The sequence below is a fragment of the Malania oleifera genome, chromosome 8 (genome assembly GCF_029873635.1).
Source record: "Malania oleifera isolate guangnan ecotype guangnan chromosome 8, ASM2987363v1, whole genome shotgun sequence".
Taxonomy (NCBI): Eukaryota; Viridiplantae; Streptophyta; class Magnoliopsida; order Santalales; family Ximeniaceae; genus Malania; species Malania oleifera.
Genome location: NC_080424.1, coordinates 93,600,830 through 93,614,338, shown reverse-complemented (window position 1 = coordinate 93,614,338; position 13,509 = coordinate 93,600,830). Strand labels below are relative to the sequence as shown.

The following is a 13,509-nucleotide window of genomic DNA, read 5'->3' as shown; positions in this document are numbered from 1 at the left end:
GGCAGCAACAGCAGCAGCAGCAGCGACCAGGCGGATACGCCACTTTGTGAATTGTGATTCTATCTGATGCTGCACATTGCCCACGAGCCCGCACGTGACTCCCCACTTCCGTTACCGTCATTACGGCGGCGTGAATTGTCTGGTGCGGACCACGCCACCGTTCTGCGACGGCGCTTGACGGTCACGCTTGCGTCCTGGTGAACCCAGTGACGTGCTCTTCTCTTATCAAACCGTAACCACCGTTCAAATGTGTCAATGCCCCAGCAACACTCATTTCCGTTGCACATCTAACCTCAAGCAGAGAGGCCTTTGCTTTGTTCCCGTATATAAATTACACAGAGATTCTTTCTTCTCATATTCCTTGGAGATTAATTTTTAATTCGTTTGGGTTTTGGGTTTTGGGCATTGAAATTTACCCGTGGGAGCCATGGAAACTCCCCTTCTGAAGAGTCACAGCGACGGCGCCGATGAGGGGAAACCGGTGAGTCTCGTGAGAAAGACCGGCATCGAGTCGAAAAAGCTCTGGAAGCTGGCGGGCCCTGCGATTTTCACCTCCATTTGTCAGTACTCCCTGGGCGCGCTCACCCAGACCTTCGCCGGATTCGTTGGGGAGCTGGAGCTCGCCGCCGTCTCCGTCGAGAACTCCGTCATCGCAGGTCTCGCTTTCGGGGTCATGGTAAACTCACACCCACACAAAATATACAGTATCCCAGCCTTAATCGTTTAAATTGAGTGCTAATTTCGCATTGTTTAGCAAATTTAAATAGAACAGTAAGAGATGCTCTGTTTTGATTGTACATTTTAAAAGTGGCCGGTTTGGGTGTTCTTAGTGAGCGAATGAACTCTTCTTCTGCATTTACATTTACCCATATGCACACAACATTTCGTAGATGCAGACTTGCTGTAGCTCCCTGCTTTCCTATAATCTGAAAGGAGAAAAGGGGTTGCGATTTGGACCATCCCCAGTTTCGGAAAAAAGGAGATTGACTGTCGAATACTACATTGAGTGTGTGTGATTTCTTGAACGGAACTTGTGCAGTTGGGGATGGGGAGCTGCTCTGTTTCGATTGTAAACTTAAGGCTGCTTTGGGCGTTTTTAGCGAGAAAATCTAATAAATTCTTCCTCTAATTTCATGTTTTTTCCCATATGCACGCGCACCTGAACTTTTTCTAATCAGAAAAGGGAAGGAGGGTCGCGATTAGGACAATCCCCTGATTCGAGGAATGAGATTACTTGTGGAATATAACAGTGAGTAATGACTATCTCTGTTTTTTGATTCGCAACTAATGAAATCTGTCTATGGCGCAGTTGGGAATGGGGAGTGCGTTGGAGACGCTGTGTGGGCAAGCCTACGGGGCGGGGAAGATAAGGATGCTGGGGGTGTACATGCAGAGATCATGGGTCATCTTGGTCACCACCGCCTGTGTTATGGTTCCTATCTACGTCTTCGCCCCTCCCATACTCGAGCTCATCGGAGAAACCACCGAGATCTCAGAGGCCGCCGGTCCGTACTCTTCCTTTCTGTTTCTTTGGATAACACTTGCTGGATGTTGAATCGTTTGCTTTCGACGTGCTGGCGAACTCATCAAGTCCATGTTTGTCAAACTTAAGCTTCACAATTGACACACGTCACTAGCACCAAGATGGATTTTTTTTTTGCCCTTTTTAAATAAAAAACATTAAAATATTTCAATACAAAATTAGATTTTGTCATTTTGTGCAGGCATGCCTCTTTTATTAGTGATTTTCCCTTGCATAATAAAACTACCAACATAAAATATCAAAATTGATGGAGGGTAAACTTATGAGTTTTTATTTTATATAATTTTTTTGTTTGGACGACACATGCTTTTCTTAAAATTCTTTTCTTAAAATTAGATTTTAAGAATTTTAGGAATATCCTTTAAGGTTTGCTAAAAATTTACAAATCTCTCATATTTATTTTGTAAAGTGGGAATTGATATCTTTTTAGCAAATTTTAAGAAAGTTTATGATATTTTTAAAATTTTAGAAAATATCAATAGAATTTATTTGTATTTTTTTTGTTAAACCTTAAGTGAATCGAGAAGAATGAAAATACGATGGACTAATTTTATTTAATTTAGACCAAGTGAGCCTTTTGTGGAGAGATTGTAAACTTGTCAAAACAAATTGTATTGAATTATTCATGTCAACTTAGGTATATAATTTATATTTGCTTCATTTAAGTGGAAGTTCGAATAACAGATGACCGATAATTTATCATTTATAATAATAACTTTTTTTTTAAGTAAATTGTTTCTTGACATAATAATTGAAAATTTTGTTTAAATTTATAATTTAGTAAATTATAAGACATTTAATAATTAATTGTAAAATTAAAAATATTTCTAATAATTTAATAATTTTGTAATTCTACAGGCATGCAAGCAAAATTTTAAAAATAATCCAAATTTAAATGAAAACATTAATATTCTTAAAAATATATAAAACAACTAACATCTAAATTTAAATAAAGAACATAAATATTATTTAAATAGAAATGTTCAAAATTAATAAAAATCACAATTCAAAATATAATATTTCATCTAGAAGTGAATATCACGGCAAAGCTATTCTCAAGATAGAAAACAAATTGACTAATGAAATGTTGAGAATTCTAATCTTCTTCAACAATTAAAGCATATGTGAGAGAAGTCCATTTGTAGTGATGGGTTTTGATTCATTCTGCGACAGACAGAACAAACCAATTGACACCTGAGCGACGGGAAGGAAACTGCAAAATCACCGAAAATTTGAAAACGCGAAATTGCGAAACCATCTCCCACAAGCCCGTAATTGCTGAAATTCAAACAGCAGTAGAGACGAGTGAGATCGAGGGGTTAATTGAAATGCCTAAAATTTCCCTGGGTTTAATGGATTATTGGAATCGTGTTTGTAATTGGGAGCAGGTACATTTGCGCTATGGATGCTTCCGCAGCTGTTCGCGTACGCCGTCAATTTTCCGATCCAGAAGTTCCTGCAGGCGCAGAGGAAGGTATATGTGATGGCTATAGTGTCGGCGGTGGTGCTGGTGCTGCACACCATCTTCAGCTGGTTGCTGATATTCAAGATCGGGTGGGGCCTCGTTGGGGCGGCGGTCATGCTCAATTTGTCCTGGTGGCTCATCGTCTTCGGCCAGTTGCTGTACATTTTCATCACCAAATCGGATGGGGCGTGGAGTGGGTTTTCCTGGCTGGCGTTTTCCGACTTGTACGGATTCGTCAAGCTTTCCCTGGCTTCTGCCGTTATGTTATGGTATCTCTCGCTCGCTCTCTCTCTCTCTCTCTCTCTCGCTCTCTCTCCTGCGTGTGTGCATTGGGTAAAGTGTGATGACATCGGTGATGTGTAATGCAGCTTGGAGTTCTGGTACTTGATGATACTGGTGGTCATAACAGGACGTCTGAAAAACCCTTTGATTCCGGTCGATGCCATTTCCATCTGGTAAGCGTGCTTCTTCATCCCCCTTCTTGAAATTGTTGTGGAGTTTTTTCCCGTTTTATTATTAAAAAGAAATAAAATATAACATAATACTCTTATTGGAAAAAAATTTCTCAATGCTCACATAATCTTGCAGCTTGATGCTGCGAGATCTAAAAGTCCAGCCAATGAGAAGCAGCCGCATGGAACAGTTGTAGAGAAAATCTCACAGATTAGTCCTGCGAGATTTACGGCTATAATAAACATTCCTTTATAAATTATAACTTTCCTTTTTTACAACTTTAAATTTAAATAATAAAAATTCTCTTTTAATAAATTTAATCATAATTTTCCCTTACAAATATAATTTAGAGTTAAATTTAAATTTAAACTTAAATTCAAAATTTAAAATTTAAAATATATAATTTTAACAACTTTCCTTATAAAATTTCCCTTATAAATTTAACAATTAAACACATTGTTAATTTTTTAAAAATATAATTAGAAAAAATAAATTTCTTAATAAGTTATAAAAATGTCTAGTAAATATAATGCTACAAAATATTTATTGGATGTAATATTTAAAATTAACAATGTGTTTTATTTAAATTTAATTATAATTTAAAATATAAAATTTAAGTTTATAAATTTTATAAACTTAAATTTAAAATATAAAAATTTTTTAATTGTTAAAATATAACTTTCCCTTATAAATTTAAAATTTAATTAAATTTAAATTTTTTAAAGTTATAATTTAAATTTAATTATAACTTTCCTTTTTTACAAATTTAAATTTAAATTTAAATAATAAATTTAAATTTGTCTTGCAAAATGTTTAATTGTTAATTTTAAATATTACATCCAATAAACATTTTACAATATTATAAACTAGGCATTTTTATAACTTATTGAGAAATTTATTTTTTCCAATTATATTTTTAGAAAATTTTGAAATAATACAAATTATTTTGTCATACTTATATAATTAGTTGACCCAAAGCATCAAAGCAGTCAATTCGAAATTTTTGTGCAGTCTCTAATCCACTTATTTGACTTTAATTATTATATTAATCATATATATATTTTTTATTTACTAAATTAATGTCATTTTAAAATATCATTTTATTAAGGAAAAATTTTGTTATTCCACATGCACTTAATAGTTAACTAACAAAATATTCATTCCGTCAATAAAATTAAATTATAAGAAATTTTTTAGTATGTTTTTGAAAATTCAAGGGTGAGAATCATATTTTGAAATTTTTTTTTGGATTTTATCCAAATTTTTATGACAAAATACTTATTTATAATCAATAACTTCTTTTATGTAAGGATTTTTTTAAAATTATATATTTTAAATTTTAAATTTTAAATTTAAGTTTAAATTTAAATTTAACTCTGAATTATATTTATAAGGGAAAGTTATGATTAAATTTATTAAAAGAGAATTTTTATTATTTAAATTTAAAGTTGAAAAAAAGGAAAGTTATAATTTATAAAGGAATGTATATTATAGCCGTAAATCTCGCAGTACTAACTTGCGAGATTTGGTCAGTGCCACGTGTCACCACTCTATTGGTCTGAGGTTTTAAATCTCGCAGCTTCATGCTGCGAGATTTTCTTTGCAACTGTGCCACGCGGCAGTTTCTCATTGGTTGGACTTTTAAATCTCGCAGCATCAAGTTGCGAGATTACGTGAGCATCAGTTTGGGAAATTTTTCCCCAATAAGAGTATTATGTTATATTTTATTTCTTTTTAATAATAAAACGGGAAAAAACTCAATTGTTGTGGGTCTTATTTTGTGAGGGTAGACGACACCGCATTTAACCAAAATAGTGTGGCCAGGAGGGAGAAAAATGACAATGAACAGAAATTAGGTTGCATATTAAAATTTCATGATATATTAATACTACTCTTGTACTGCTAAAGAAAAAGAAAGGAAAAGTGGGGAAAATCCATTTGCTTTCTGTCAAAAATCCAATGCTCATTTACATAAAAATTTTTAAATTATTTCTATTTCCAAGAGAATTGCAAACAGCTCATTATGTTACAGCTCCTTAACTTCCACAATACATGCATTCTGGTTTTGTTTCCAAGGATAGAGCTATTGTTTGAAAAAAAATGGAGTTTATTTATTTGTAAGAATTGGCCAAAGTCCCTCTAAATGTAGTGTCTTCAGAATTTCTAGAATTCAATGTCACCAATTCTTTGCTTAACTTCATACTATGCTACTGCAGCATGAACATAAATGGATGGGATGCGATGATTGCAATTGGGTTCAACGCTGCCATAAGGTTTTTTTCCCCGCACCTCTTTGATCTTCTTACTCAACAACACAACATGCTAGTCAATCAAGAATTTTTAAATGATTTTATATTGAATAGGCTATTTGATTGACAAGGAGATGGAGAAAAGGAATGAAACTTTGGGATCTTAGCTAGCTGTATGATTCAAGTCGATTTCCAGCTTTCTCTATTTTCTCAGCAGTCAAACAAATGTACTTGTTTGGAAAACCTAACAGGGATGTACTTGCAGTGTGAGAGTGTCAAATGAACTTGGAGCTGGAAATCCTCGAGCGGCCAAATTTGCTGTGGTTGTGGTTTCTGTCACTTCTGTGGCTATAGGACTGATTTGCATGGTTGTAGTGTTTGCAACAAGAGACGTGTTCCCTTACCTTTTCACCAACAGCACTGCAGTCGCTAAGGAAACAACTAAGCTTGCCACTTTGCTGGGAGTCACAGTACTTCTAAACAGCCTTCAGCCAGTCTTATCAGGTGAGTACCAAGAAAGAAAAAAGAATACTATTGGTGATTCCCTTCCGTGGGAATTAAATCAGAGATGATTACTGATACAATTATACCACTGGCTCTCCTTGCACAAAATGACAAGCAATAGTCTCTTTTTTTCATGGCTTACAAACATATATATGACACCACACAACCGTTGGATTTAGAGATGATCCAACGGCTGTGATAAAAGTCACAATAAATAAATAAAAAAAAACATATTTTTTAACATATATGTGACTGAAGTTTCATCAAGTCAGCATTGCTGTTGATGTTATCTCACCTCTATGCCGAGCAAACACGTTCTGCCACAAACAAAAAAGATGCCTTACTTAATATGGAGGTGCAGCTGCTGCTGCACTGGATGAAAACTCAGACAAGGGACATCCTTGGTTCATGATAGGTGGTGGCTTATTCCTTCTTTTTTGGTTAATTATTTCTTTAGGGGTTGCTGTTGGAGCTGGATGGCAGGCTGTTGTCGCATACATCAACATTGGGTGCTATTATCTTGTTGGGTTGCCTGCTGGTATAGTCCTAGGATTCACACTCGGTCTTGGTGCTGAGGTAAATTACTGCTTTATCTCTGGCTGGAACTTGATATTCCAGAGAAACAAAATTATCATATTGACATTAAACTTAGTCAATTCTGCTCCATTCCGTGCATGTGAGCACCCAAGTTGTTTTCCCCATTGAATGCTTATTTGATAGACATAAACCCTTCCCTTACTTGACTACATGGGGTTAAATATGTCCATTTTCTCTTGCATATTGTTTATTTTTTCTCCTAATATATATGTTTCTTTATCTGAGTTGTAGGGCATTTGGGGAGGCATGATAGGAGGCATCTGTTTACAGACCTTGATCTTGGTGGTGATCACTTCAATCACTAACTGGAACAAAGAAGTCAGTATTTTTTATGTCCTGTTCGGTGCTTTTCTTTCTCTTTTTCTCAGCCTAGGAGTCAGGTGATTTGTTTTAGATGTTCAACTTGATTTTTTATCTTTCCCTTGAACTGAAATGCAGGCTCAAGAAGCAGAGGGCCGTGTTAAAAGGTGGGGAGGATCAGCTGGGGAGCATTGATTCCAATAAAAATTCAAGTTTGAGGGGATGACACCAGCTCCATCACATATCATTGTGCTTAGCGTGCTTCATTCATTTTGGGCAAACTATCTTAAAATTATTGCATTGCTATTTGACACCCTGATTCACAAATGGCTACAAGAAAGGGTGAGGTGGGAGAAGTAATTGGATCCCAAACATGTTAACTGGCTAGTGCCATGTGAGGTAGCTTCTGTTAACAATAATTCAACTTTAGAGGGCAGCTGAGGAATTTTGTACTTTGGAGTCATGAGTCATTCAATTTTGTTGCACTCGAGAGTGGAATAGACTCTTCATAGTCATCCTTAAGGTGCCGTATCATTGCCAATGTTGGAATGTTTATTTATATATAGAGATATTTCATGGAAATGAAGCTGTTCCTTTTTTATTTCCCCCCTTGCAGCTGGAAGCTTTTCTTCCTTTTGAATGTACATTCAAAAATTCCAGTAATGACAAGTTGCCAATGCATAAAACAAGAAAATGTGAATGGTGCTTTCTTGGAAAAGTAAGACACTGATCGTGGGCTCATATGACAGTTTCATGTGAAGCGATACCATAGATCATAGATGATGGACTTTATTTGCATAGGGAAATGAAAGATGAATGTATGCCCAAACACAATTGCACCATAAAATCAATCAATTGCATTTCTTTGTTGCATCTACTATGTCTAACCTTTAATTGTACTGATATTCTATTTAATTGCTGGAATATAAATCTCATCTCCCTTGAATGGTTGTATACATTTATTCTTTTGCAACTCATTTTGCTTCTAAGAAGCTCCTAAGGAACTTTATCTTGGTCCAAATGGAAAATTTGGAACTTTAGAAATTGTTTAGAATCAAAATTTTGTTGTGTATTCTTGAATTCTTTTTGTTAGACCTACTTATATGGCTCTTTCTTGAGGGGTAGAGTGTTAGAGATGGAGCCAGAAACACAGCCGGAGACGCGGCATTGCTGAGTCAGAAAACGCGTGGTGAATTTAATTTCACGCGGTGGAATTTATGGCGCAATTTATCTCTTTGTTGCAACTCTCATTCTTGATTAAATTTTATCTTAATTGTAATTTAATCCTAGCCCTATAAAAGGAGGGTTGTGGAAGATGTTTTTACATATAGCACAACAGCACAGCACAGTGCAGAGAGAGCACAGAGAGTGCAGAGAGAGCTGTGAGGAAGAAGGGAGAGAGAGAGAGAGAGAGAGAGAGAGAGAGAGAGAGAGAATTGTAACATTTTCCGGCGAGTTATTGAATAGTTGGTGTGTGCTCCGTGGACATAGGTCGTTCTTGACCGAACTACGTAAATTTCTTGGTGTCACTTTCTTTTTGGATGCTCACAGGGTCCTAACAAGTGGTATCAGAGCCCGTTTGGAGCAGAAAATCCAGATCGGAAGTGATCCCGAAATTCAGAGCTCTGTCCAGTAGATCAAAAGTGTGTTTTGAGACCACTATTGTATTCTTCTTGCCAAGACGAAGAGAAGGGTGCCCCCCAGAGCTCAAATGGAGTTTAGACAAGCCCGCACGCACCCCCACACGCCTTGCCGGAGCAAGACACCTCTTCACGCGCCTTGCCGGAGCAAGACGCCTCTTCACGCGCCGGCGAACATCTCCTCACGCGCTGCATGCACCGCACGCGTCTTCTTCGCCCGTTCCGCCTCGACCCGACCCGAAGAGAACCCAACCCGACCCTGCAAGTGACTCAGATCCGGGTGAACCCGAGATCCGGTTCCTGACCCGGGTCTGACCTCAGCGCCACGTCAGCGCGTATACCGCGCGCGCGCCAGCAAGGCCATGTCAGCAGGGGTGCCACGTGGCAGAGGCGCCACGTCAGCAGGCACTACCACGTCATCATTGGGTCCCACTGCCACGTCAGCAGATGCCACGTCAGCGCCACTTCATCAGTTTGACCAGGTTTGACTAAAAACTTTGACTGAGCTTTTCGGAGTCATTTTGGGTCCGTTTTTCGAGCGACTTGAATTATTTCTAGGGTTTTCGATCGTTCCGGATTCATCTGTGCTATCCATTTGAGCTAATTCCATCTCTTGATTAGAAAATCAAGATGTCGAATGAAAAGAGCTCAAAAATCGAAATGTTCAATGGGAACAATTTCGATTTCTGGAAGATGCAGATAGAAGACTATTTGTTTGGGAAGGAATTGCACTTACCGTTGAAGGGTAAGCCAACATCCATGAACGAGGACGAGTGGGAGTTGCTTGATCGAAAAGCCCTCGAAGCTATCAGAATGACGTTGTCGAAATCTGTGGCGTTCAATATCAAACATATAACATCCACCAAGTCTCTGATGGATGCGCTCTCAAATATATATGAGCAGCCTTTAGCCGCAAACAAGGTACATCTCATGAAAAGATTATTTATGATGAACATGTCTGCTGGTGAGAGTTTCAACAAACATCTGAATAACTTCAATGAGTTGTCTGATCAACTCGCCTCAGTAGGGATAACATTTGATAATGAGATTCGGGCTCTACTGATTCTCAGTCAGCTGCCTGAAAATTGGAATGGTGTCGTCACTGCCATCAGTAGCTCCACAGGAAAATAGCTTGTATACGATGAGGTCGTCAGCATGATTTTGACGGAGGAAATAAGAATGCAGCCGAACCATACCTCCAATTCGAGTTCAGCCTTAAACATGGAGAGTCGAGGCAGAGGAAACAGGCATGGATGATCAAACAACCGCGGCAGATCTTGGCCCAGGCGGTCTCAATTTGAAAATCCCAGAGGTACTCAGGACACAGGTTTTCAGAGCACTAAAGCTATTGAGTGCTGGAACTGTGGAAACACTAGTTATTACAGGAACCAGTGTAGGAGTCAGAAGAAAGAATTCGAGACGAGGGCAAAGACGGAAGCAAATATTGCTTCTGAGAATGATGAGATGTTGATCTGCTCTTCGGAGAGCAAGCAGGAGTCTTGGGTCATAGACTCCGGAGCCTCATTTCATGTCACATGCTGTAGAGATTGCCTAGAGGAGTACACACCAGGTAATTTTGGTAAGGTGTACCTTGGCAACGATCAACCTTGCGACGTAATCGGCAAGGGAGTTGTGAAGATCAGTATAAACGGGTCAATATGGAAACTGAAGGATGTCAGGTATATTCCAGACCTAAGAAAAAATTTGATCTCAGTTGGTCAGCTGGCAGATGAGGGATACACAACGAAATTTATTGGCGATGAATGGAAAGTCTCAAAGGGTGTACTAACGATTGTGCGAGGTAAAAAAAGCGGAACACTTTTTCTAACCTCTAATGCCTCCATGTCTATTTCAGTTGCTGTAGGAAGTGACGATAACAACATCTGGCACCAACGACTTGGTCACATGAGCGAGAAGGGACTCAGAGTGATGCACTCAAATAAAAAATTGAGTGGTCTACAGTCAGTGCAGGTTGACATGTGTGAGGATTGTATAGTCAGGAAATAGAAGAGGGTTAGTTTCCAGATAAACACCCATGAATGTGTTGGGACACATCAGCAGAATACCGAGAATCCTCAGGTGGAGGAACCAGTGGAGCAGATCGTCGCATCACCGTCTCCTACTCCAAGTCCGGAGCTTAGGAGAGCTACTCGGTCACATATACCAGACAGAAGGTATATTAACTACTTGTTTCCTACAGATGAAGGAGAGCCCGAATGCAATGATGAAGCATGTCAGGTGGCAGATACGAGCAAGTGGGAGCTTGCGATGAAGGATGAGATGAAGTCCCTCACCTCCAACAGAACATAGAAGTTTCCCAAAGGCCTTCACAACAAGTGGGTGTACATAATCGAAGAGGAGCATGACGGCTCCAAAAGATACAAGCCTCAGTTGGTAGTCAAAGACTTTGAGCATAAGAAAGGGTTTGACTACACCGACATTTTTACACCAGTTGTGAAGATGACAGCCAATAGATTAGTCTGTAGAAATTGAGCAGACAGGAAGGTGATGACTACAGAGAAGCTGAAGTTGTATTTAACTTCAGTTGGTCTTCATGCCTGAAGACATGTTATGAGCACATCATTTATTTATGATATTCTGGTTGAGTAGGTGTCTCTGTCTCCAAGTGGGAGATTGTTAGAGATGGAGCCAGAAACACAGCTGGAGACGTGGCATTGCTGAGTCAGAAAACGCGTGGTGAATTTAATTTCACGCGGTGGAATTTATTGTGCAATTTATCTCTTTGTTATAACTCTCATTCTTGATTAAATTTTATCTTAATTGTAATTTAATCCTAACCCTATAAAAGGAGGGTTGTGGAAGATGTTTTTACATATAGCACAACAGCACAGCATAGTGCAGAGAGAGCACAGAGAGTGCAAAGAGAGCTGTGATGAAGAAGGGAGGAAGAGAGAGAGAGAGAGAATTGTAACATTTTCCTGCGAGTTATTGAATAGTTAGTGTGTGCTCTGTAGACGTAGGTCGTTCTTGACCGAACCACGTAAATTTCTTGGTGTCACTTTCTTCTGGATGCTCACAGGGTCCTAACATAGAGAGCCTGTCCCAAGTCATGCATATGTGTTGAGTATGTCTTGGATTCTTTTCTCCAAGCCTCCGATCAATTTTGTATTTTTCACGAGTCAGATATGTTTGTTGTGTTCTGGCTTTAAATTTTTTTCTTTTGTCTTCATTAGGTTGGGCGTATTTAGGATTAGTGTATGATTGTTGTGTAATTCTGATTTTCACTATATCTCCAATTGGTTCATAGTAAAAAAATTCTACTCTCTCGCTTGCGCATGTGGGTTTCAATCTTGAGCTGTTTGAATGCTGCTGTATTGTTTTCTCATTTTGTTTATCTACTTTATATATTTGATTTGGAATTTGATCCTTATTTTTTCATCGGCCAAGTTCAGATGATTTTTTTTTAATCTTTGTTTGGTTGAGTGTATTTGGGTTTAGATTTTTAGAGTTGTGTAATTTTAATTTTCGTGATATATATATCCATTTAATTCATAGTGAAAAATTTTCTTCTCTCTTGTTTGTGGACCTTGGTCTCAAAATTGAGCCATGTAGCAGTTGATGTGTTGTTTTTTGTTTGACTTGTTCATCTGCTTGGTTGTTATATTTGATCCTTACAGTATTGTTGGAGCCTTGTTATTTGTTTCCAGTTTTTGAGTTGGCAATTATAAAGTATACTAGTATGCTTATGCTCCTTCACATACCAGATTTACTGTTTGAAAAATCAGTATTTGTTAGTGAAAGAATTTAAAGCAATGTTTACATGTTTGAGAAAATTGGATGCCAGACAGATATAAGGAGGATCTTGCTTTGGCGTTGAGCTGTTTTTTCACTTCCTATATCAGTTTTAGAGAGACAATGTTGCATGGTTGAGGAAAATATCTCATTGGGAAATTCTCAAGCATCTTTTGTTGCAAGAATAAATTATATAAATAAAAAATTGCTCTTGTTTCGACCCAAAACGAAAAAGTATAAGATGAAAAAGATTAAAGTAAAAGGGAAAAAAATTATTGAAGTAATACTACGAGAGAGATGGTGACAATGATGAAAGTTTAGTTTTAGTAATTGATTATGAATTACATATCAGAATGATGAATTTTTTTTAGTTAGAGTTGTTTATAATTAATGATTTGTCAATTCAAAGACTTTTTAAATTTTAGAGATTAAAACTATATCATTGATCCATTGTAGAATTCCCAAGTCCAAATATAACAATTAGGGAAATGAAAATTAATAAAAAAAAAAAAATAATTGCTAACCGTAACTCATATTTATTGAGACTTCACATATTTAATCTTCGAAGCAAAAATAGAAATGAAAGAGAAATCACTTATTATTCTTTTCTTTTTCTTTTTTTTTTATCTCCACAATAATGAAAATGACATATATATCCGAATATTAATCTCTTTCATTAACTTTTTTTTTTTTTTTACTTGCATTGAAAATTTACCATAAAATATATAACTAAAATTTGTGCTATTTAAGACAAATTAATACAAATAAAATTTTAATTATTTTGTCAAAAAGATTGCATAATAATTTGTTCATACTTTTTTATGTTAGTTCAAATAAATTTGATATTTGTATACTCATTCGTTTTTCAATATCAACATGCATTTTTATGAAATATAATATTCTTTCATTTTTTTGTATAATTTTATATAGTATTTATTTCATTTTTCTCTATTTTGTTAAAAGTATTTTATTTTATTTTATTTTATTTTTTCTGACTTATTTTGA

General features: G+C 36.8%; 1 protein-coding gene across 2 annotated transcripts; it reads left to right on the top strand.

The window, feature by feature from the left end:
- Positions 1-7,709, top strand: LOC131161334 (protein DETOXIFICATION 33). 2 transcript variants are annotated; one of them, XM_058117039.1, is made up of 9 exons: positions 255-676; positions 1,310-1,505; positions 2,932-3,277; positions 3,377-3,463; positions 5,678-5,734; positions 5,976-6,214; positions 6,672-6,790; positions 7,043-7,129; positions 7,250-7,709. In XM_058117039.1, the coding sequence occupies exons 1-9, from the start codon at positions 428-430 to the stop codon at positions 7,304-7,306; spliced, it is 1,437 nt and encodes a 478-aa protein (XP_057973022.1). In that variant the 5' UTR covers positions 255-427; the 3' UTR covers positions 7,307-7,709. The 2 variants fall into 2 exon arrangements, with proteins under 2 accessions (XP_057973020.1, XP_057973022.1); XM_058117037.1 differs by having other exon boundaries at positions 1-676; positions 7,043-7,709.
- Positions 7,710-13,509: the final 5,800 nt, after the last annotated feature.